We start from the raw sequence: 25201 nt of genomic DNA on the forward strand, positions 1-25201 counted from the left end.
CCAAACTCGGCAGCCCGTTGTAGAACAGTGGACGCCCCTTGCACAGCTTTTGGCCACCGAAGCAGCCAAAGGGAGCGGCGGGGCTCGGGCCTCCGCGACCTCAGCCGCTGGAGACGCCGGTCCGCTAGTGAAACCCACGTCGAAAAAATAACCGCGGGGACCGAACGGCAGGTCAGCCCCGGGGCTGGTATCCAGGCCACGAAACGCTGCTGCGGGTGCTGAGAGCATCTGCAGGGTCCTGCCACGGGGAAGCGAAGCAACGCGGCCCCGCCGTGCCCCAGCCCAGCCCGGCCCTGCAGCAGCCAGGGTCGCGCGCGCTTGCTTTCCTCCTAATCTCTTTTATCTGCAGGGATTTATCTAGGCAGCTTTAATCTGGGCGAGGCTCAGCGAAAGCAGGAAAAAACAGCTGGAGGCGGCCGCTGCGGGGGGCCAAGGTGCCGCTGCCGGCGGGACGGCGCCTCGGGAGCTCTGTGGGGTGGCGGCTGCGAGGTCAGCGATGGCGCACCAGGCACCAGCCCTGCCGCCCTCAGGCCCGAGGCCGACGCACGCAGCGCGGCAGGGGCAGAGCCATCCCACGGCCATTTTTGGCCCAAACTCCCCTCTGAGGATCTGGGGCTGGGGGTGCTGGTGGGAGCTCTGCCTGCAGCCCCAGCCCTCCGCTCCCCGGGCGAGTGGGGCGCAGCGCGCGCCGGCGGCCGCCGGGATTTTTTGAGAGTCAGGGCGCGTGTTTAGGAGCCTAACGTTAGACTCCTATTTTCGGCCTGGCACCTCAGCCTCGCGACACGGGCGGATAAGGTCAAGCAGGCGAGACGCGGGGTGACGGGCAGCGCGGCGGGCAGGCGGCCGCCCACGCCTCAGTTTCCCACACGGCAGCGGCCGCTCGGGTCTCCCGCTCGCAGATGGCGGGCGTTTGCCAGGCGCCTCGCCGGGCGCTTCTCCCCATCCTCCGAGGGATGCGGCACCCGCCGGCCTGTGCTGCTGCGGGGGGGGCGCTGGGGGCTGCGCTCCAGGTACCGCCGGGCCGCTGGCAGCAGCAGGACCCAGCCCTGCAGCGGACGCCATGTTGCGGGGCGAGGCCGAGGCCCGGCCGGGGGGTGGTGGGGGGGGGCGCGGCCCCTTTAAGGCCGCTGTCACTCTCGGCTTGCATGCCCGGCTCCCGTGCCGCCGCCTCATTGGCCGGCCGGGCGCGTGCGGCCGCAGCGTGCCTCCGCCCGCCGCAGCTTGCGCGTCCGCCGGGGAAAGGAGTCCCGGCGCCCAGCCCCTCCCGCGCGAGGCCGGCGGCGGCGGCGGAGGGATCCGGAGGGCGGTGCTGCGGTCGCCGGGATCACCTTGGCGAGGCGGCGGCGCGGCGCGCAGAGAAGCTGAGGCTCTCGGGGAGGACGGGCGCGGGGCGAGCGGCGCAGGTAACGGCGGCGGCCGGCAGCGGCGGCCTCGGCGCCCAGCCCCGGGCGGCAGGGGGACGAAGGCGGGTGGGGCGAGCAGCCGCGGTCCCGCCGCGCGGCGGGGGCCTCCCGCGGGGCTGCGCGCGGGGTGGCGGTTGGGGGCGGCCGCGGCGCCCCCCGGGAAGGAGGGGGTGTCGCGCGGCGGCCCCGTGGGGGGTGCGGGGGGGGGGGCAGAGCGTGGCGGCGCGCGCTGCCGCTGCGGGGCCGGCGCACGTGGCGCGCCGCGAGGCGCCGTCCCGCCCCCGAGCCGGCCGGCACCCGCCCGCCCTCCCCCTTCCCCGTGCACCGGGGCCAGCTCCGCTCCCGCGGCCCCGCTCCGGGAAGCGGCGCTGCCGCCGCCCCGCAGCCGCCGCACGGGTAGCCAGGCGCAGCCCTCGGCGCGGCTTCGCGCCGGCCACGCGGCTCTTGCGCCCGGTGGGCTGCAAGCTGAGGCTAGGTCCTTCGGGCGCCGGGAGCAAGCGCTGCCCGTGCCCCCTGCCCTCGGCGAGGGGAGGGGAGAAACTGCATTTTTGCGAGGAGGTAACGGCTAGTGTCAGGGGGGAAATGATAAAGCAAAAACCTCCCCGAAGCTTCGGGTCGGTGCAGTAAAACTGACGGGAAGGCGTGTGATGGCTGGATTGCAACACCTTACTGAGCTTCCTGTCTGCAAATGACTTGCGCTGGACCAGAATCTTCTGGGAGGCTGAGTCAGATATGGAAAGAGTGAAGCCAGCCCCCCCCCCCCCCCCCCCAATCCCCCGCGCACTCACGTAACGGCTCTGGCGATGCTCTGAGTGGCGTGAACTTAAATCAGTACACGGCTCAGTGACCTCGCTAGAGATGCAGCAGCCTCCTCATTCCACACGTAAGAGAAGGCCCCTTCTGAATTAATCTTCTGTCCTCCTGTAATTATGCTTGCCTAAACATGTCCAATTGATTTTTGACAGTCACTTGTACTTTACTAAGGGCTATGAAAACCTTTGAAACATGTTTGAACCCTCTTTGCAGTGTTAGATATGCATGAGCAGTACTTTTGTTAGCAAACAATGGAAACCTCACTACTGTCTCCTCCGATTAGTAAAAGTAGGCAATCTCTTAAAACGTGCTTTGCTCTGGTAACCTATTTATCTGTAAGGCACAGGTTAACAGAAATCACTGTTTCAAGGAGCTTTTGTGATGCTAATGTCTAATTTTCTGGTTATGTGCCCACCACCTTCTGCTACAATAGCTCCTGTGAAATGCTCCTTCTAATCATGACTTGCTTTGGCACAAGCGCTTTAAGGTTGGATGAAGGAAATAAGAGTCTCTGATTACCTAGATATGCCTAGGGAAGCCAAAGGGCAATTGTGCAACCAGAAGTGCTTATTAAAAATTTGGTCAGAAGCACTTCATATTTTTATGTTTAATACCCTGTTTCCAAAGCGGAATCTGGGTTAACGGTCAAAGTAACTGCTCCTTAGGCGTAACCCGCACATCTTGCTGAGGAGGAGTCATTTATACTTGATGGAGGAGCAGCTCCATGGCTGCCATTTGGTGGCCTAATGTGTCGTAATGATGCAACTAACTCTTATTCCATCCTGTGACCAGATTAAAGAACGCCTTCTCTGCCAACACAGGAAACTGTGCTGTGAGCCAGGTGTTTGAAGCAGTGTCTTGGACTTAAAAGCCTTCCAAGAAACTTCACTTTCACAAGATAACGTACTTCCTGCTGCTTACAGAAGTTAGGAGATGACTGTAGCCTGCATCTGAGCCTAGTGCTTGGATAGTCTGCATTTTTCTTGTCTTGCTAGTCGTCTTTGTCTGCCCGAAGAAATACATTTATTAAAACCTTAGCATATTTGTTAGCTGAACTGACACAAAGCCCATTGCTTAGCTTGTTAATTCCCCTTCCACACAGCAAGCTGGTGTTTTGAATTGCTACAGAAAAATGCTTCTTAGGCTGAATAGGAGGGCAAGCCACGTGTTAGTCCTTTATCTCTCTCCCGGGCTCTAGGCCCTTGTGCTGCCTAGGGGGAAGATGGTGCCCCTTCAGAGGGGGCTGAGTCTCGCTGCAGTGTGGTGTGATGAATGGCACGTAGAGAATGGGACTGCAGTACTAGTCACTGCCGCTACCAGACTGAGTGCGCAGCAAATCTTTATCCTGGAGCTGGGGATGCAGTGGAACAGTACCTAGCTGAAGGACCTGTATTTCCATCTAGAGTTACGTTTAAATTTTAAAAAGCTTTACTTTATTATGTAAAAAAGCCTTTGCCATCTTGACAAAAGCAGTAGCTAGCCTCGATTTCCGTGGGAGCAGGCTTTCAGGTTCCCTGAAAGACCCCCTAACCTTGCAGTATATTCCTTTGACATAGCATAAGCTGGTAGGTGTGCCTGCTGTATTATGTCTGGGCTGGAAATACATCTGTTCAGTTAAGTTCTTCAGCAAACATCTAATGCTAGTCATCTGCACTTGGTGTTTTTTGGGTTTTTTTGGGTTTCTTGGCGTTTTTTTGCCTGCTGTATGCCTTTGCCCTCTGGGAGGGGCAGGCTGAGCTAAATCATATATTGATGTGACTGTTAATCCGTTTGTGTGCAGGGAAAGTGCTGATGTCGCACAGCACCATGCGAGCTAGCATGACCTTTCTGGTCCAGACAATTTGCCTTATGAAAGCCAGAGAAACATTGGCATCAAAAAGCTGCAGGCTGTGAATGTCTCCTTCTGCATAGCTGGAGGTATAGGAAAGGAGTCTGCACCGTGCTGTTGGGAAGAGCTTATATGAGCTGGAGCAGGTGGTGGGTTCTGGGTCACATCCAGTGTTGCAGATAAGAGATTGTATTTTTGGTGGCCATCTTGTAGTTATGTAACAGTGCAAAGCTGCTGCCTGCAGCAGCAGCCTGAAAGAAGAACATGTTGTCCTCTCCCTTCTGGAAGAGGAGCTGACAGACCTTATTAAAAGCTTGATTTGCCACAGATCTAGATTTTTTTCTGTTGTTGTTGAGTCACTTTAGCTTCTGGAATGAATAAAACCAACATTTCTCCTAGATCTTAGGATGTTTTTGGAAGTCTGAAAGTTGGCAGAAAGCTTGCCTGGTTTCATAACCCTGGCCTTCCCAAATGTAATGTGAACTCGTACCATTTCTGCCTCTCTCTGACTTCTTTGGCACTCGTGTAGGCTGCCTGGGAACACCTGGACTCGAACAACCTTGTTTTTCAGAATGAGTGAGATTGTGCAAGCACAGCAACCCGTGCTGCTCACTCCCCCATAGGAGAGGTAAAAGAACTGGGAAAGTTCATCCACCGTACGGCTCTGCTGATGCCTCGATGTAACTTTGAGGCTCTTACAGGCCAAGAAAGGACAGTAAAACATCTTTTGGTGTGGCGGTAGTTAACACCAGGCCAGCCTGGCAGTGCTTACACATAGGGACAGTCCCGGGGCGTTCTGCCCACAGCCTAGGCACTGCAATCTCCACTTCCCCGTGTTGCCAGCTGAGATAAGAGCTGCATGCAAAGAGCGAGAACTAACTGCTCAGCCTGGGCTGGGGATTGCCACTTAGCTCTGTACTGCCTGCTTCTCTCTGGAGGGGAGGGCTGGAGATGCCCTGGTTTTACTGTTTCTTGCAGCAGAACTGGATGAGCTGGCTTGAGTTAGTCACCTTGCTACTGAAACTGATCTTCACTGACCTCAAACGGTCCTGACTTTCTAGAATATTCAAGAGCCTGAAGATACCGGGGAAGTACCAGGCATCTTTAGTATACCGTGGCTGGAGCATGGGCAATTCTAGTATTAAACCCAGGGGTTTGCTAGTCATTCCCTGAGGAAGGATATTGGATTTATTTGGTGCTTAAAACATCCCAAGAAATAGGCTTTTCCCCCTTGATCCACCTAAGCTGACTGAATGCACAGTGTCTTCAGGTGCCCTTGAAATCCTTGTCCCTCTATTTGATTAAAAAAAAATCAAATACTGGGAAACGCCAGACATTCCTGTCACACTTTAACTGTTCCTTGTGGTGTAATTCAGTAGATGCTTTGTAAATATACGGTAATGAAAGGCAAGAGGAAGCATAAAAATGTGAAGCTTGTGTAGCCAGATGTGTGCGGGCAAATAGGTCTTTGGGGTTTTTTGCTGCTGTGTTTCTTTGCTCTTCCCTGCTGTAGACAAGGTCACAGTGTCTGTGATCGATTTTTCTGGTCTCATTGAGCTGCTGGAAAATCTCTTGTAAAGGAGATTCTGACTTGAAATGAAACTGAGCTTTACCTCCCTTTTTGTATATTTTTAAAGACTTTGAGGGGGGTAAAAATTATATATGCAAATGACTTGAGTGGGTGGAGGATTTCCATGAAAAAAGGGGGAGAACTCGTCTGTGTGTTTTTTTTTTTTTTTAAAGCTTACTTTTAAAGTAACAGTCTGGATGCGATTTTCATCTTAGGATGCTATTGTTCCATATTCTTCTACATCTTATTTTCAGAAGCGGCACAGACCTGATCATTGCTATTTGTATGTAGACAGTTTCCCGGCAAGTGTTTTTCATGTGCATCTACAGAAGGCAGCACTGTTATGCAGGTGTTCAAGGACAAAGGAGCAGATGTTAGAGAGCTAAAACATAATGTTCAGGTCTGACCAGCAGGCATTCCTATAATAATGTGACTTTGTCAGGCTTTTTATGTGGGTAGACTTTCTTGTACTAACTTCAGTGAATCAGCAGCTTCTGGCAGTGCTGAGGTAAAGGACACTTGCCAGGACAAATTATGGTTTTCAGTGGCCTGTCTCCTTGCTCTCTTCTGCAGCGTAATGAGGCTATGGTGAGTCAGGGCTGCCTGCGAGACCATCTGCACGTAGGTGCGGAAGGTCTGACTAGCGGAAGCGGCGGAGGGGAGGAGCAACGGTCTGAATGGAGCCTCTGTGGCATCCCTGCGAGGCACGCGGTAGGGTCCCAGGGGGTCTCCCCGCTCATGCGTTAGAGGCATGGCGTTTCATTCTGGTCATCCGTGGTAGCTTTGTCAAAGCTATCTGTTTATTAGTGCCTCTGTTTTAAAGCTGAATATATTGGTGCTAGCTCACTTTTTTGCTTATGGCAGGAAGAACTGTGTGTAAAAACCCCACTGTACCTCTGCGGTCTGAGCAGCAATTTTTCTCTCTAAATGCCGTGCTAAAGGAATCTCTGAAGTCATCTCATAGGTTGTGGTAAGTTAGGCTGAAATAGTCACAGACTTTGAATCTCTTCTGTCTGTGGGCCTATCCCCTGAGTGCAGTGCTTGAAGTCAGAATCAGTGATCTGCCTGTGTTGCTACCCATCTTAAATCACTCATTTACTGAAGGCTTTTTGAATGCAGACAATCCAGACACCTGACTGAGAGCAGGGGCAGTACTCTACAGATTATGTAACCGGAATACGAAGTGGCTGAGTCTTGCCTTACCAGAGAGTACAAGCACAACCAAGTATTCTTTGGCAGAGTATAAATGCAGAAGGGAGATGGGCAGGTAGAAGAGGTCAGACAGCTTTCAGCTGCCATTGCTACTTCAGAACAAAATTGCAGTGTGACCTGAGGCGTGCAGTTGGAAATGCCCTGGAGCACCAGTGCTGCTGGGAAATGAACATTTTTCCATCCAAGCAGACAGTTGAGCTTTAATTCAGCTCCCTCCTGGGAATGGGGACCCTTCCTGCTGTTCTGGGGATGCTCAGCTCCTGCAAGGGCAAGCAGCTTGAGTTTGTAGGATTTTTATCTTACTGAGTTGATGCCAAAAAGTGTGCTGAAATTTCTCAGATCCTCTGTAGTTAAAACTCAGAGATTTCCTGTTCTGGCCTTGCAAATGTTACTGGGACTGCTTGATACCAGAAAGTGGGGGGAGAGGTGGTGGAAGGGGGTGTTGCAGTTTCCTATTGCATCCAAACAACAAAATACTGAATAACCGGTCTTAAACTTTGTGGTGGCTTTCTGCTGCTCTAGGGTAGGGGTCTCTTCCCATCCCTGCATTCCCCACGGTGTCTTTGGTTTGAAGAGGGACCTTGAGCATATTAAGGAAATCTTCAGTCTTGTACATGTTCTGCCAAGGTGTTGCATTTAATAACTCAAGTCTACTTATCTGTACAGGCTTAAAGGGTGGGTTTTAAGCTTAGGTAGACTCCATTTTGATTAGATGCTTCTCTCTGGAAGACTGCCTGTGTAAAGCACATCTGCAGTCACGTTAGCAGCAAGCTACCAAGGCCCACAGTTGTGAGGGGAAACCCAGTGAAGTCTTGTAGGAGAAGTGATTTGTGGGCTTGGAGAGAAGAGGCAGAATCTCTGCTTGTGCACTGAAGTGCTTGAATTTTGTTGTCCTGTAATTCTAAGGGAAGACTGGCTATGAAGAGAACCTATGAAGGGAACATCTCCATGGAAAGCAGGTAAGCTTTGGATGGCATTTATGGGGGATAACTTTAAAATAGGAACAAGTCTGCCTGTATCTAGGAGATTGAAGTAGGCACATAAAGATAGTTCAACCAGTGGCAGGCTTCTTGTTACTTCCATGTTCATCACGTGGGTATGTTGACATCTCTGCTTGACAAGCAAGTATTTATGATTTCTAAGCCTGGCAACACTCTCTTCTCTTCTAGATACAGAATTCCAGCAAGGATGTCGAAGCACCACGATGCAGGGACTGCTTTCATCCAGACCCAGCAGCTGCATGCTGCCATGGCAGACACTTTCTTGGAGCACATGTGTCGCTTGGACATTGACTCTGAGCCAACCATTGCACGAAACACTGGCATCATTTGCACCATTGGTAGGTGATTCCTAGATAAGAGAGGATTGCAGCTCTTCGCACCAGTTCAGCTATGAAGCCCTGTGGTGGTGAAACTTCTTAGGGAAATTGTGGGAAGGCTTCAGCTTTCATCCCTTGCCAAGGCTGAATTTGTGTTGAAACAACATGACTTTCCCATGTCTGCCTAACCTGTGTTATTGCTAGGAATGAAGCCAGTAGCTGGGGAATCTTTCCAGTTAGGTTCTAACAGCCCTCCTGAAGGCAAGTTGCAACAGCGCTTGCTGCTGTAGAGATGAGCTGATTCAGCACTGAGCGAGCCTATATCCATTATACCTTACTCATCCGCATGAAATACTCTCCTCTTGGGGTTCTCATTGTTTTTACAAAGTTAATATTCAACCTGTTTCCTCCTTCTAGGCCCAGCCTCCCGCTCTGTGGAAAAGCTGAAGGAAATGATTAAATCTGGCATGAATGTTGCCCGCCTCAACTTCTCTCATGGCACCCATGAGGTAAGGGTGGGGCCTGAGCTGATGCTGCCCAGACCAGCCTTGTGCCTGCCTGATACCCTGGACTCTCGTGAAAAGATCCTAAGTGAAATCCAGCTTACTCAGGCCAGCCTTAGTGTGGGAAGGTGGTACTTAGCTCTGCTTTGGGGGGGAAGAGCACACCAGTTGCAAACATTGAGCCTGAATGACTGTTGAGAACACTTAAGTATGCTTTCCAAGCCATTGTGAAAGCAGCTCCAGTTGGTTCCTCATACCTACACTTGCATGCCTTTCTCTGTATCCGCCTCCACCTGGGAGCCAGGTAACTGGTATTTGACACTTGTGTACACTTTATTTGCCATAAATTCCTTCAGTTCTTCCTTGCCCTCACGGCCTACTGTTAGCTATAAAAGGCTGCTGGTTTGCAGTTAACAGTGGAAGATGAGAACTTTGGTCATGGTCTTGCTGTGCACCTTTGCAGGAATATCTGTACTATCAGCAATTCATCTTGCCTGTTTTACTGCGGGGTGTTTTGGAAACAACTGATCGGTCGATAATCTTGTTCCAAAAGAGAGCTGCTAGGAATTTTAAATTTAAATTCCTGGGTTTGCTTGGCTAACTGGCTGCCCACATTATGTTCCTGGCAGTCATGGGGATAGCACCATGATAGTTGGGAGTTGGTGCAATAGGCTTATAAGAATAAGGTCAAAAGAAATCAGCACTATGGTTTGTGGTAGACAAGCCTGTGTGGATATAAATAGATGAGATCCTCACTGATACTGGAGAAGCCAAGGATCCCATTCCATGTTGCCTAAAATGCCACCCTGAGTTTTCATGCTGGCTGTCCTCCAGCTTTCAAAATGTCAGACTGTAGCCTAGTAACAGCTGTAGATGGCTTTACTAATTAAACAGCAAGAGCCTTGAGGTGCATAACAGCTTGGCCTGTCACCCTCAGGATCTTTAAAGGGCACAGGGCACTGAAGAAATCAAAAGGTCTGATGCTTAGCTGTGGACAAACATCAGACTTTGACTATATTAATAGTAACTTCTGGGGTAGTGTCAGTACATAGGCTGCAGCCTCATTAAAAAAAAAAAAAAACAAACCTAGAACAAGCAGCATGAAATAACTTTGCCTCGGAGGAAGAGTAGCCGAATGCCATATCCTGGCTCAGCTCTTGGGCTGGGTGGCTCAGCAGGGAGTTAGTGGCCAGGTTGAAGTTGGGAGTTCGGAACATTGCCCAGCTGAGTTGCTTTTGTGGCTTGCATACTTGTTAGCTGGGTGCAAGGGAACAGGGAGTGTGGCTTTTTGCTTTGAGTGAAGTGAAATCTAATCGCATATTTCATACAGATGAGGTTAGATTGCAGCAAGAGTCCAGTCTTGCTGTAACCTCCCGTTTAGTTTGACTGTTGCTGTAGTGAGTCTCAGTCCCCTTCTGGTTCCTCTGAAACACTCTGCTTGCCAGTGAAGTCTCAAGAGGTGTTCATCTGTCCGATGTACTTTGGTTCTGGGGTCCAGTCTAGTGTCTTCAGTAGGGCTGGAGTTAACTTAAAGCGGGGTGTTCAAAGATCTAGCTGTATGCTTTTTCTTTTTTTTTTTTTTTTTTTAAAAAAAATCCTTTTACATCCAGCTGTGCCTGCTTTTTGGTTCTTGTGCATGTGTAGTTTTACAGGAAGTCAAACTCCTTAGGAGGCAGTCACTCATCTGTATCAAACTAAAACAAATCCGAGGCAGCTGGGACCAGATATGCTTAATGGCACTGTTCAGGCTCACTTCCTGTGCTGTGTCTGTGTGGGCTGTGGGACGGTTGGGGCCTTGTCAATCCCAGCCTGCTTACTTGATCAGAAAATGAAATTGGTTCTGCTCTAAAATGTTAGTTGTTCCGGTGTATCTCTGGCCTACAGCATTCATACGTGCTTAAGTACAGCTTGTTCTGGCTGCTCCTTCCTGGTGTTGATTATTGTCCCAGGGATACCAAAGTTGGTGTGGGAGGCTAACCAGGGTGGGGGAAGTGAGGTTTCCAGGTGAGACTGCTCAAGCATTGTCAGTCTGTTACAGTGAGAGGAAAGGGCATTTCTTATATTCAACTGTCTGTAAGGGATTACATAACTTTTCAGTTAAGGTTATCTCCAGTGTTGTTTAAACAAATAAAGTAAATGGATCTGTTGATCATCTGAAGCTCATTTGAGGTAGTTGAGATAGGAGTTTCCCAGAGTTGTCTGTCCTGGAACTGGCAGCATTAGCAAAACGTTCTTGCTTATGTGAAAGGGTTTGGAAGCTTTGTGCGTGATGCTGGAGTCCTGAACTTCCTGCTGCAATTGCTTTAGCTCTAGAAATAAAATGTAAATACTTAAATGGATAATGTCGTCTTAGTAAATCCCTTATCTCTGGGGGAGGTTTAAACCGAAGAGTTGCAAAAAAAGCTTGTCCATCTGCTTGCCAGTGGAGTTCAGAGCCTCGTTATGCCCAGCCTTTGGAACTGATAGGAGATGCCAGACTGGAAGTGTGTGGGGAAGTCAGCAGTACAGGGAATGGCATCCTCCCTTTCACGCGCTGAAGGGAGGAAAGGAAAGGCCATGTGTGGTAACTGCTTAGCTTTGAAATTTTCCTGGCATTTAAAACTCTTCCCATGTGCATAATCTTTCAGCTGCTGGCACTTCTGATGTTGTGCTGTGTTGAATAGGCAGTCATTACGAATGTTCAGCAAAGCTGTTGGCTTTTTAGTTAGGGAAGCAGCCTTCCTAAAGGCTCGTTGGTTTCCCTCTGATCTTCAGAGGGGAAGTGTACATCCCGATGGAAAATCACTTCAGCTGAGCATTTAGGCAGTTTCCTTTGGTTGTCCATATGGCCTTAGAACTCAGGGCCTAAAATACAGTGAATGCATAGCCAGGTAACTCGGACTCTGCTTTCACATAGGAAGGACCCTTGTCAGTCCACACTCAGTGTCTTTAGAAGCTCAATCTGAATTAAATTCTGGAGCTGGAACTGGAATTGAGCAGAATCTGAGAGCAGAGCTGTAAACTTGGGTGGTGGTTGGGATGCATAACAGTCCTTTCTCTACATGGTGGAGGAGGAATGGGACAAAAGTTTCCGTGTCTTGTTTTCTCTTGCTAGTATCATGAGGGCACCATCAAGAATGTGCGAGAAGCTACAGAGAGCTTTGCCTCTGACCCAATCACCTACAGACCTGTGGCTATTGCATTGGATACAAAGGGACCTGAAATCCGAACTGGACTCATCAAGGGAGTAAGTCGCTGCTTTTTTCTTCCTTTTTCAATAAATAAGTCTAGATATTATGCTTATGCCTGTGGCCTGTTTACAAAGCAAGAAATGTCTTCAGGGAACTAGACAACTGTGTGCAATGTCTGGTGTCTATACCATGAGTTAGGAGTAGCTGCTGCAGTGAATGTCTGTATACTGGTCTGACTGAAATGTGTGTTTTGACATGCAGAGTGGCACAGCAGAAGTGGAGCTTAAGAAGGGCTCAGCTCTCAAAGTAACCCTGGATGATGCCTACATGGAGAACTGTAATGAGAATGTGCTGTGGCTGGACTACAAGAATCTCATCAAAGTTGTGGATATTGGCAGCAAAATCTATGTGGATGATGGTCTGATTTCCTTGCTGGTTAAGGAGAAAGGTGTGTGGCAACCACAGGGTTTTAGGATCTGCTAGCAGTACCTGTTTGTGCTTTCCTTCCAGCTGTCGTCTGGTCTTAAGCTCACGGTCCTGTAGTCCAGAAAGGTGTACCATGCTGATAGGTTTAATGCTGCAGTTAGATTTCCACTTAAAATGCAGTGAAATTTCTTCTACTTCAATTGTAGGAAGTTTCCCACAACTAACTGTGGCTGGATTTCACTAGGCTACCTCTAAAACCCCTTGTCAAAGATGACTTTGTGGTAGGGGTATACCTGTGCTCATGACCTAAGTCTGTTCAGCCAATCTAAGTCATACTTTTCATGCAGGATTTAACTAGTTAAGCATGGAGTCTTGTGGTCAGGCAGGGAGTTCCAGCCTCCTGCTTGGAACAAATGCATGTTTCTCCTCAAGAATAGCATAGGAATGGAGTTAGAATGGCTTCTTGGGCTCCCAGGAGTAGGTTGCAAGCTCCTGCATTATGTCAGTCTGCTGAAGAGAGCAGTACTGTGCTTTTTATCACACGCCGTGACCGATAGCGCTGACTGTTCTCAGGCAGCTCTGGTGGGAGGGTGGTAGAGGAGTGGGGAGGTAGCGTGGGAGCTGGCAGTGGGGAGCCTGCCGGTAAACACTGACCGTGGGAACGCATCTGTTACAGGCAAGGACTATGTCATGACGGAGATCGAGAACGGTGGCATGCTTGGCAGCAAGAAGGGAGTGAACCTGCCTGGTGCTGCAGTGGACCTGCCTGCAGTCTCTGAAAAGGACATTCAGGACCTGAAGTTTGGTGTGGAGCAGAACGTAGATATGGTGTTTGCTTCCTTCATCCGCAAGGCGGCTGATGTCCATGCTGTCAGGAAGGTGCTAGGGGAAAAGGGAAAGAACATCAAGATCATCAGCAAGATTGAGAACCATGAGGGTGTGCGCAGGTGAGCTTCGCCCAGGTGGTATTGCAACTCAGTCCCCCTGCATCCACAAGAGAAACCACGTGGAGCACAGACCTCTGCACTAGTGTGCAGACTCCTCTGGTCTCTGATGTTGATCAGCAGTGGTGGGCTCACAACTAGGGTACCACGACATGATGGTAATGCAGGCCACCAGTTAATTTCATGTGCACAGGACCTGATGGAGCTGCATTATGAACAGTGGCTTGGGTAAATGTCACAACCAGAGTGTGAGGGGTCAGTGTTGCAGCCTCCCTGAGCCCCTTGAAAAATCTGCTGTGGTCTTTGGTGAGTGTGAGTTCAGACTTGAGCAGACTTGTTTTTCTGGGTGAAGTCAAGGTAGTGGGTTAATGCATGGAAATTGCTAAGTCTCGGACAAACTGTCAGGCTAAAATGTCTCAGATCAGCTCATGCTCTTGTTCCGTTTTTTGTATAGCTCTGGAAACTTTGTGCTGTGACGTGGCCTTGTTTTTCTTCCTTCTACCATGGTGTTACAGGAAGCCTGCTGCCTGATACCGTAATGGTACACAGGAAGGCAACTTGCTGATAGCATAGCTGCATATAGCACTCCAGAGCAGTGAATCTTTTTGGAAGCAGGGGCATGGAATAGATGACCTGACCTCGGTGAGTTTCCCTGCAGAGTAAAAGGGATAACAAGCCTTTTCTCTTCTCATCAGGTTTGATGAGATCATGGAGGCCAGCGATGGCATTATGGTGGCTCGTGGTGACCTGGGAATTGAGATCCCTGCTGAAAAAGTCTTCCTTGCCCAGAAGATGATGATTGGGCGCTGCAACAGGGCTGGAAAACCCATCATTTGTGCCACTCAGGTATGGAAATGCAGTGCTGGCATGTAATTGTCAGAACAAGCGTGCGGAGTCTGGCAGTATGTGTATCTGTTGCTGCATGCTGCAGAGGGGTGGGCTGGGGGAAGGTCCTTGATGGCTTTCAATGGAGTGTGAGACACCAAGAGCAAAGGCTGGATAGCTTGTCTTGAGGCACTTGAGCTCCAAAGGAGTTTGTTCAAGATACCTTCCCCAGGTAGGTCACAGGACCTCTCGATTGGTTGCTGAAGGTTTTGTGTTTGCATTTGATAATACATCTGTGCCTAATAGAGAAGACTTGCTCAGAGTTGCTGCCTCAAGTCTTCTACAAGGTGCGCTCCTACTGCTGCATCAGAAGGAAGAGAGTGAAAACTCAACCTTCTTATCTTTCTGGGAGGTGCCAGTGAGGGAGGGGGAGTTGAGACTCCTCAGCTACACTGGTTCCAGTTGGGATCTTCTGCAGACAGTCTTCAGGCCCTGGGACAACTGGCTTCCTGGCTGTGCTTGCGTGCGAGCTGTGGAAAAAGTGCGCTTCTAACAGGATAATGAAGACTGGCTCTAGAGAGTAATCAGTTGAAGTTCTGTATTTACAGCAGCACCTGCTCCTTCTTCCTGAGACTCTGTATAATAAGGGATTAAGTCAAGCATCTTAGGAAGGGGTGAGAGCTGGCCAGGCTGTGGTGGGTGGCATTGCAGAAGTCAAACAGGTGGCTGGTTTATAGAGTTTCCTTATCTTCTGGGGAAAGCGTAGAAAGAGCTAACCTCCAAAAAACTATCCTGTGCTCTGCTTTCTTCAGTGTCCTGTGCTTATATTTGCCTTATTAGCTGTACTGAGTTTACTAGTATGTACATATTGTATGAAGGACGGGGTGAGGATGACTCAGGCTGGTACTGACCTTGCTGTTAACCTGTTTTTTAGATATTAAAATACTGTATGCCTGAGATCAATTGGGAACATGTGGCTGGGTTTGAGCAGTAGCAGAATTTCTGTAGAAGAAATCTACTGTAATACTTCAAAAAGCTGCAAGCTCCTTGAGTTAAGCCCCATACTGAAAAATTAACCTGGAAAGTCAGAATAAAGAATCTGTGGTGCTGTGTAGGTTAGACTTTTCTGGAAAGGGAATAATTGCAGAATGGGTGGAGAATGAAATGGGCTCCTTTCCTTGTTTGTAGATGCTTTAATTTAAAACTGGTAGGGACCAGCCCTCCCTCTCTTCTGAACCCACAAGAACTCTTCTCCTAGGGTTTTTAGTGCTGGTAAGCAGAGTGCTGTCTTCCGCCCTATGTATAAAGGTGTGTTGAAGTGCACTAGTGAAGAAGCAGCTAGTTCCTTCTGTGGTGTTTTGATTTCTTTGGACTTGTCCTTTCCCAGATGCTGGAAAGCATGATCAAGAAGCCTCGGCCAACTCGTGCTGAGGGCAGTGATGTTGCTAATGCTGTCCTGGATGGAGCGGACTGCATCATGCTCTCTGGAGAGACTGCCAAGGGAGACTACCCGCTGGAGGCTGTGCGCATGCAGCACGCTGTGAGTAACGCCTTTGCTCTGGGGGGACCTGTCCCGCAGGTGGTAATGGCAATATGCCATTTCCCAGCACCGTCAATCTGAGCAGGCACCTGCAGATCCAAATGTCTGGTGCTAGGTGGCAGCACCCAGCAGCCTGTAATAGCAGTTTTTTTGTCCATGCTCTCACTGTGGGCTTTCCTTTACCTAGCATGGTCGTGAGGCCCCAAAACCTCCATTTGTGTGCTATGTACTGCTGCAAGGCAGAGCTGAGGACTGCTTTGCAGTGCTGGGAGATCTAAAACTTCAGATTTCTTGTACTCTGACTCTTTTCCAATGCCAGGGTGAAGCTTTTTTTTTGCTGTTACCTTGGAATGAGTTTCTTCAAATGTGCTACTCCTTATTCAGTGTCTCAAACTCTTCCAAGGTCAAGGAACAGCTTAAGCAGTTCCTCGACCTTGGAGAAGTTTAAGCAGTTTATCTCTAGATAGTGGAACATACCAGCTGACTCCTCTGTATGGGGGCAGGGGGGAGGCTTGCAAGTGTGACTTGCAGCACTGTTACATTCGATGCCTAGTGCATCTGGTGATGGGGATGCTGTTGCATGACTACTGACAGTGCCTAGTTTTTACATGTCTAAACTGCCAGGAACCTCTGCTCTGCTTCGAGTTCACCCAGCTCATGTTTCAGTTAATTAAAAAGCCTGATGCCAAGTACAGTATCTAGAAGTATTGGTTCTCCCCAGTTACTGCTGCTGTGATTCACAGCAGTGATAACTCACAAGTTTCATCTGCAGTTCAGGTTATACAGGTTAAAAAAACTTAGTATGTGTGTTTGCAGTGCATTATGTGAATATCTTCTTCCTTTTACCTTTATTTGATCAATATGGAATGGTGCTTTTTGCATATGGGAAATGTGAAAATAGGACTTTGGGCAGTGATTGGGCATGAGATGCTGTTTTGCAAGCTGAATACTAACTGTGCCTAAAAGGTTCTTCCCTAATTTTTCACCTAAATCATGAGGGCTGACTTTCTACTTTCCAATATTTGGAAACTTGCTACAGCAAAACTTGCACCTGGTTTGCAGTTCTGGCATTAATGCTTAGACTGAGGCAGGCGGTACTTTGGAGAGGATCCCTGAATTTCTGAGGATACTTGCATTTTATATAGATGAATATTTTGATCCTAAATCAGCAGGCAAATACAGGAGAAGCCTTCTATCCTAGCTGAGGAAAGTGCTGGTTTCTGTCTTTGAGGTGCAGGGCACTTCCCATAGCCTGCTGGTGTGACAGGCAGACATTCAGCACTGCAAAAACACCCTCAAGAGCAGCTTTCTCCTTGAGTTCTTCACCAAGGTGTACAGCAAGCTGTGCAGCACTGGCTGCGCCTGAAATATCTGTAGTCTGAGCTTGGTGCCCGTTGCACATGCTGCCTTCTTCCTGCAGACCTGGGAATGAAGTTGTTCTGCTTGTTTTCTTCTTTCACTCTGGACAAATACTTGGTGTTTTTACCCTCTCTGCAGAGGAGCAAATACAGATTTGTTTTGTACTTTTGTGTAACTTGGCACAGGCAGCAAGATGGGAACTCTCTTATAGCAGAAAGAGCATAACAAAAGAGCATAACAGAAGTGACGTCCCTAATGAGTTTGGTAGCAAGCTTCCAAATACTGGGCAGGCTATTTCCTACTTGTGGTTGCCTTCAAATTCCACTTCTTAATCCACATTTTTCTTAAGCTGTGTGGAAACAAAAGTCTTTAAAAGCTGCTCTGGAAATTCTGACAGGACCAAGGTTCAAATAGCTGCTCCATTCTCCTTCCTCCCACCTCCATTCTGGTATTTCTATACAAGCCCGCTAACTGGAAACCCTCTAGCCATTTCTCTGTGAATAAAACCAGCTACAAAATGGAATTAAGCATTGCCGTGCCCTTCTGTAGTCATTGTCAAAGTGGGCACGTGTATACAGGTATTGACTCTCTCAAATGTGGTATGTGGGATTCCCTCTAAACTCAGGCTTACTGTGCATGTTAGACAAAGCTGCCTGCGTTTTGCCCAGGAGCTGAAGAGATAAGACTTGGCTACCGGCTCTCGTGTTTGGCATAAGCAGTTTGAGGTGGATATTTACTCTTTGTTCCACTTTTATCTAACGGCAAACTTAAAGCCTGTTGTAACAAAACTGACTGCTTTAAGTGTCAGACCCTGAAATATTGCCGAGGAGCTTATGGATGAAGACTGGGACTGGAGTTGGCATTGGACTCCTGTTCCTGTCTGTCATATGTGTCCTGTTATATTTAGGCATAAGGCACTTAACTACTTTGGCTTAAATTGATATCTGTCAAAGAGGGATAATTCCCAGCGTCACATAATTTATTAACACTAGAGTGGCAAAGTACTTATTTGGAAGGGCTCTAAATACAAAGCTTTCACTATAATGGCACTTTAGTCTCTGCTTAAACATCAACTTGTCCTGCTATGTGTAACAGCTGTTTGCTTTCTAGAGTAACTGAATGAGGTTGTCCTTGAAAAGATGATCAACCTTTTCATGCTTTCTTAGTCTCTGCAAGCCTTCTTTATCGGGTTGTCAAGGACTAATGCAGCCTTTTGAGATGAGAATTGTCTGTATGCTGAGAATCACTCACACTTACTTGGATGAATAGATTATTGAACTCATCTGCAAATGCTTAGTCTGAACAGAAAGCCTGTGGTTGTGCCTCTGCACATGTGGTCTGTCCAAGTCCAGTGCCATACAAATACCCCAACGGACATGGTGTGACAACCCTATAAGGAAGACTCGCTTCTGTTTGTTCCTCTACTACTGAAAGGGAAGTTGGTACACCACTTGGAGGTGAAACTCGTTGGCTCTTAGCTAAATTAAGCCTAATGAAAGTAGGAGCGAGCCTATCTCAGCTTTCAGAGGCATTGCTTGCACGTTGAGCTCCTTGAAAACTGTTCTGCTGGTGCTGTGCCACTTTGGAGAGTGAGAGAGGAGGAAACAAGGGGTATAGGCATCTACAAGCAGTGCCTCTGGAGGAATCAGAGGCAGGACCTGCAGCTGCTGGATAGATGCTGTGTGATCCTCTCAAGGAAATAAGAAGCAGCTGCAACAAAGTGCAGTCTGACTCTTGGCTGGCTTGTTCTAGTCCTTGAAAAGAGATCTGCATTTGGTTGCTCCAAAAGGACTCCAAAATACAGCAAGAATGCTGCCTTTGACATGCCTGCCAGTGAGCAGGACCCACCAGCTGTGTGGTGTGGCAGAGTGGCCCTTTCAGCCATGGTGCTGTTAGAGTTGTTCAGCAAATTCACAACCTGAGAGCCAAAGTGTTTCACATACAACCTGATGTTTAATTTCCTCTTGCATGCATTACTGTGACAATTGAGCAAATTAACGTGATCTCATGTTACTCTGGTGCATCTTTCCTTTTTCTGTTACTCCTTTCTTCTCCTTCCCTCTTACCCGAGCCTGCAGATCGCTCGTGAGGCTGAGGCTGCAATGTATCATCGTCAGCTGTTTGAAGAAATTTTCCGCCTCAGTGTTAACAACAGGGACCCTGCTGATGCCATGGCTGTAGGCGCAGTGGAGGCCTCTTTTAAGTGCTTAGCTCCAGCTCTGATAGTTCTGACCGAGTCTGGCAGGTAGGGCTCAGAGAGGGGTAGATGCATAGGCTCTGTAAGACAACTGCAACTCTTGTTCCCAGGATGCGAGTTAGCTGCTCTGAAGGCAAATGTGTGCTTTGTGCCAGCAGCCTCCACAAATAGAAACATGCTCCGTCGTAACACTGCCAATGCTCAGCCAGCAGCATGCTGCTACACTGTCAGCCTTGCATAACCGCTGCAGTCTGAGTTGACTTCCTCTCTGTAGCAGGGCAGGACTCCAGGTAGGTAGAAGCAGAGCAAGAGTGCCTGGCAGTTGGGCATGGATGTGACCTGAGTGTGGGCCAGGCAGGGTGAGGTGACTCAGCAGGGGCCACCAATTGGGAAGAGAAACCTTTTGAATCAAATGCTTCCTTCATAAGATTGCCTCGTTAGGGTGATGCCTCCTGTGTCTGGCTAAATGTTGTAGCCATTACCACAGCATATTAGACCAAATCTGGACTTGCTAATTGGTGACTCTTCTGAGTGTTAAAGATTGACAGGAGCTGCGTGACACCTTGCTGGTAGAGCATCTCGCCTTACTCTGTGCCATTCTGACTGACTGACATGAGTGTTGTCTTCCCGAATGCATGTTGCTCTTGTAGATTGCCCGCGAGGCGGAAGCTGCCATCTTTCACAGGCAGTTGTTTGAGGAACTGCGTCGCCTGACCTCCCTGAACTGTGATCCTACTGAGGCTGCCGCTGTTGGCGCTGTGGAAGCGTCCTTCAAGTGCTGCAGTGGGGCCATTATTGTCCTTACCAAGTCTGGAAGGTAGGAGGTGACTGGTTCCCACGGGTCAAGTGGACTTCGTGACAGGGTGGGGGCAGGAGGCCAGCAAAAGTTTTCTTTGAAAACCTAGAGCCATAACAGTGAAGTCCTGGTTTTGGCTGCAACTCAGCCCAGGCCGTCTGTCTGCAGTGCCCGTTCCTCGGAAGATGGGCAGACATCTCAAACATCTGCAGATACTTAATCTCCAAGTTACTGAGCGTGCCTCCACCAGCGTGGCATCAGCACCAAGCTCTGCCTTCTCTTGCTGTTCAGAATGGCATTTCTGTCAGCAAAGCTGACTAGAAGAACAAAAGGAAAAACAAGTGTTGCAGCTTTGACTGAAACTTCTTGGCAAGAAATCTTGAATTGAACAGTAAGACAGAAGTTCATTGAATGCAGAATTTTTTTAATCAAGTCCTTAACCTGTCTTGATAGCAATCAAATTACTGATCTGCTTAATGTGCCAGGTCCCTTGCTGGGCCATTCAGGTATCGGCACTGCTTGCCTAAGCCCAAGGGGCAAAGAGGGCGTGCTTAACCTAGAGTCGTTGGACTGGGGAGCTGAAAGTGTTGGAAGTCTTGTCTCGTGCAGGCTTCCTTTTGCCTGCGTGGGATCTGTCTCACTGAACAGACAGGCATCCAGCAGCCAAGTGTGTGCCTGCCCTGTCAGAGCCTTGGCTGCAGGTGAGAGACAGGGCAACGCAGGCTAGGCAGTTTGGCAATTCTGTCCAGCGGTGGTGAAGACTGAATAGACACAGACTTTCTCAGCTGTGGAAAGGAAACAATAAAAGGCCAAAGCGCTGCTGATCAGCTTTCCCATCTAGAGGAACTAGACTGCCCACTGTCAAAGCAAGTCTGACAATAAGTCTTCTCAGAGACTGCTTTCTAGAAGGGAATCTGGATTTCTTGCACTGAATTTGGACCAAGAAAATAATGTTGCAGCAGAGATGTCACTATTTATGTGCTGGGTGTGGTCTACCTGCAGAACTGGCCCATCTGTGAATTCTTCATCTAAACTTACAGCTTAATATCGTTTGAAACAACCACTTTCTACAGAGATGGGGAATGACTGCATAAGCGCTGAGGTTTCTGGATGACCTTGTGCTTCTAATGTTTCTTTGTAAAAGGTTCCAGTCTTACACTTGACCTTTTTTAAGAGATTTGAACTCTGATATTTGAATATTTTTAGCTGTGGATTCTGTTACAGCCTCTAAGTACCTGGGTCTCCTGGAGCTACTGGGAGGCTTCTTGGACAGTGCGAAGGGTTGTGTGAGAGCTGGCACATGTGATTGGGTGCTTCCAGCAGGCTGCTACTGCTTGCTTCTGAGCAGCAATGTTTGACTGGATCTGAGTGTTGTGCAGCTTTGGCTGAGCTCAGCACAAGAAAGCTAGGCCGCAAAAGCTAGTAAAGACATGAGTGTGCCGCGTGACATGTCAGGAAGATGGACCTGTAAATGTTGTGATTAACAGCAGCAAACCCACAGGTTTTTTGCAGATGTCTCCTAACAGCAAACTGCCCAAGGAAGGGGAAGCTGTAGCTCACTCAGTGTGTGCTGCTTGCTGTGTTAAGGCATTATGTGCTCTGTGCCTACTATCCCTGTCTAAATTTCTTTGTCAGTCGTATTTGCTTCCTGTTTTGCACAGAACAAAGCTCTGTGCAGTGGACAAGCCTGTCTGCTGTAGCTGGCTTAAGCAGGTGAATATGGGTTGGAGGCAAATGGCCTGTCTGGTCCCCACACGTGGGGTGAGAGCCTCTTTGAAAGGAACTTCACAGCTGCCTGGCGTGTTCCCGCTCCATGCAGGAGCTGCCAGGGCAAGCCTCCCCAGAGCCATACAGCTACGCAAAGGCTGAGGCTGATGCTTCTGCCGTCTGCTTACAGAGCTTTCAGAGAGGAGGCTCTTTGCTTCTGGGCGTTTGGGGATATCAATATAGAGGATTAAGTGTTGGCTGCCACTCCTCCAGGATCTAGATGTTTAAACTGATACGTGTGTTGTAGTCAAACCTATTTCTGGGGCAGCTCTGCCCTTTCCGATGCAGTTTCCTTGTCATGACTGCTCCGGAAGAATCTTCCCTGTCAGGCTTTGGGTAGCACTGCTGGTACAGGCTCTTCCCCTCCCACAAAGTGGGAGCTCATTAAAACAGAGCAAGCTACCTGCAAGGACTCCACTGAGATGCCGAGGGCTGCTTGCAGAGGCCACAGTAAATGGCACCTAGCTGCCTTAACTTAGCAACAGAGGCACATAAGTGCTTGTTCTCAGGCCTGAAACCTGCAGATTGCACTGCCTAACCTCAGGCAAGCTGATCTCCCCCACAGGACTAGAATAGGGACTATTTCCTGGGGGCAGCCTTCCAGTGTTGGTTCTCCCAGCTGCTAAATTCTGAATTCAGTCTGGCATCAAGCTTTACTGGTAGAGCTTCACTCTTGTGCCAGCGGTTCCCACGGTCGTCCTCTGCAGTGTACCCTCAGAGGCTGCGAAGCCCTTCAGGCTGAAAGGCAAACCCAGCTGATGCTTGTGCTGTGAGTGGAGGTGGCCCTCCGGTTGTATGCAGGCTTCCCTGAGCGCGCTCTCAGGCAGCTGTGCCCGTCGTACGGTGCTTCATCTTGCGTTGTGGCTTTCTTCCTCCTAGGTCAGCGCACCTGGTGTCCCGGTACCGCCCCCGGGCTCCCATCATTGCTGTGACCCGTAATGACCAGACAGCACGCCAGGCCCACCTGTACCGTGGCATCTTCCCTGTCTTGTGCAAAGAACCAGCCCATGACTCGTGGGCAGAGGATGTGGATCTCCGTGTCAACTTGGGCATGAATGTTGGTGAGTTGCGCTGTTCTGGCCTCGCCCTTAAGCAGAGGTTGGTGAGAACAGTCTTCTAGGCCACGGTAGTCCAGAGGGCCTCAGTCAGTGGCTTTGGGGCTGCTGAGGGGACCTGTGACAAAGGTAGTTACTGACAGGAAGGGAACTGGCTGCCTCTGCTCAGTAGGTGACTATCCGATTGGGAAACGGGGCAACAGTGTTACATAGGCACACCGCATCCGATTGGGAAATGGGACAGTAGTGTTCACAACAGCCTTCAGCTTCCAGCAGAAAACCTAGGCATGCTCTGATGTGATAAGTGCTTGGCTCACGACGTTCATCAGTCTTGAAAGACGAAACTGAGACCTAGAGTGACTCCTCTCATGGGGCCCTTCTCTGGAGTACATAGTGAAGGCTAGGGGCCGGTCAACTGTGAGATGTGACTGATGGGTGGACAGCAGGAGGATAGGGACTCAATAAAGCAAAGCTACAATCCCATGGGACAGGCTGCCTGCTGCACCCCTGTGACATGAGCAGTGAGCAACAAAACTAAGGAGCTGTGGAGAACCAGTGGCAAGGGATGTTCCCCATGTGGCAAGCTTACAGGTGGCATTTGGTGGTGTGGGAGCTGAGCTCTGATGCTTTTGTCCTTTCTCTCCTAGGTAAAGCACGTGGATTCTTCAAGAGTGGCGACTTGGTCATTGTACTAACAGGCTGGCGCCCTGGCTCTGGCTACACCAACACCATGCGTGTGGTGCCAGTTCCCTAAACAACTGACTCAACCAGCAACATGTTCCTTCCCCCTCCTCCACTCCCCCTCCCCTTGCATTAGACCAGCAATTGCTTGCAATGTTCTCCTTGTCTGTAGAGTGGATTTAGGTTGCTAAACACCACAGAGAGCAGCAGCAGGGGGAAAAGACCTTAAATCACTAAAAAATACTTGAAGTGTTTAGTTTTTTTTAAAAGTTCTCCCTGTAGTTAAGTACTGCCCTGATGTATGTTGGAGTCAGTGTAGGAGGTTCCTGCATGCTGATGGGACTTAAGCTCCTCTGCCTCCTCTTAGCCTAGTTACTGTCCTCAGGGTGTGAACGTGCCTTTCCTTGCCCCTGTTTGGGGTGATGGGGAAGGGAATAGGTGACTTAAGGTTCAACGGTTCCGGTGTAACACTCCACAGTAGGCAAATCGCAGCCCTGTGCCCCATAGGTTCAGCTACGCAGCAGCTCCACCTGATGCCTGTCCTCTGCTGTGTCTTTGTACGCCTGCAGGCTTGCACTGTTAGTGTCACCAGTACACTCCAGTTCTGGAGATGTCGTGGATTGCCATGGCTCTGTCTAGTCGCACACCGTGTGGGAGCTAGGCTGGCTCTTCTCTGGGTTTACTCTGGTTCTCTGCGCTCCAGACTCTGCCACACACTCAGGAGGTGGGGGTCCTCCGAAAGCAAGATGTGCTTAAGCCTTTTAAATCTTAAAAAGCATCTTGCTTGAGGATGGCTGCTATTCTTCCCCCTCTGATGCAAGCAGAAGCTGTTACACTTGAGACAAAAATCTGACTTGAGACCAAATCTGAGATGAATCCAGGCCTGGGTTCTCTCTAAGCTGTTTTCAGTTTGACTTAAGTGGTGCAGGGATGGGGATAGAGCTAGGATAAACCTGGATGTTGGCTCTAAAGGGTTGAGCGTTTCGAGGGTTTCAGCTGTCCACGGCGAGCGCGCTTCACCTCTGTGCTAAGAGCTTCCTGTGCTCCTATTGCAGCGTTGCGTCTCTGTGAGTTTAGTCATGTTTCCTGAGAAGGTTCTCCTTCCTTGTACATCTGGACAAACTGTTCACTCTTAACAGGTGTTTCGGGTTGTAGAGCACAACTATGTACATCAATAAAGAAAAGCTAAAGCACCCATTGGCCTGCTGCCTCTGTTGGGGTTGGTTGAGCTGTTCTGGGGAGGGCTGTGCTGAGGCGCGTGGGTGCTGACCGAACAGGCCTGCATGGCAGGCTGCTCCCTGGGCAAGGGGCTTTGTGGTGCGCGAGCCTCTTGCACGAGTTGGCTGGCTGCAGCTAGAGGCCAGGGCTCGGGGGTTGACGGCAGTGTGTGTCCCACTGCTGCCACCTCCTGTGGAAGGAGCTGCGATGGCTCTGAGCTGTTGTGGTGTCTCGACAGGGCCAAGTCTGTCTCCCGTGGCTGCCTGTGCATCGCTGCACACGTGGGGCGTCCCCCTGTGAGCCCGGCTCCCTGCCAGGCATGGACATCTGCCCCGTGGGCTGTGTCCACACTGGCCCCTGGGCTCCTGCTGAACTGGGAGCCTGTACTGGGGTTCATGCAGCCATCCCCAGAAGACATGGGCTCCATCCTGTGCATGTGGCTGAGGGGTGGGTTTGGTCTGTGCCCTGCGCCTCCATCCAGGGCTCTGCAGCAGGGGATGGGGGAAAGCGAGGTGCCTCCCTGCCGCTCCTGGCAGGGGCCAAGGGAAGCGCAGGGGTGCCCTCAGGACAGAGGGG

The 25201-nt window shown here is 49.8% G+C and overlaps 1 protein-coding gene across 3 annotated transcripts; it reads left to right on the forward strand.

Moving 5' to 3' along the window:
• Positions 1–1248: 1248 nt before the first annotated feature.
• On the forward strand, positions 1249–24602 carry PKM (pyruvate kinase M1/2). Of its 3 annotated transcripts, none has more exons than XM_064517652.1 (11): positions 1249–1403; positions 7996–8165; positions 8562–8653; positions 11742–11873; positions 12079–12265; positions 12920–13190; positions 13883–14033; positions 15400–15552; positions 19759–19925; positions 22551–22732; positions 23374–24602. In XM_064517652.1, exons 2-11 carry the CDS (start codon positions 8015–8017, stop codon positions 23478–23480), a joined length of 1593 nt encoding a protein of 530 aa, XP_064373722.1. In that variant the 5' UTR covers positions 1249–1403; positions 7996–8014; the 3' UTR covers positions 23481–24602. The 3 variants fall into 3 exon arrangements, with proteins under 3 accessions (XP_064373722.1, XP_025970992.2, XP_064373721.1); XM_026115207.2 differs by lacking the exons at positions 1249–1403; positions 19759–19925 and adding exons at positions 7733–7785; positions 18990–19156; XM_064517651.1 differs by lacking the exon at positions 1249–1403 and adding an exon at positions 7733–7785.
• The last annotated feature ends 599 nt before the right edge of the window (positions 24603–25201 follow it).

Source organism: Dromaius novaehollandiae, chromosome 10 (assembly GCF_036370855.1).
Source record: "Dromaius novaehollandiae isolate bDroNov1 chromosome 10, bDroNov1.hap1, whole genome shotgun sequence".
Lineage (NCBI taxonomy): Eukaryota > Metazoa > Chordata > Aves > Casuariiformes > Dromaiidae > Dromaius > Dromaius novaehollandiae.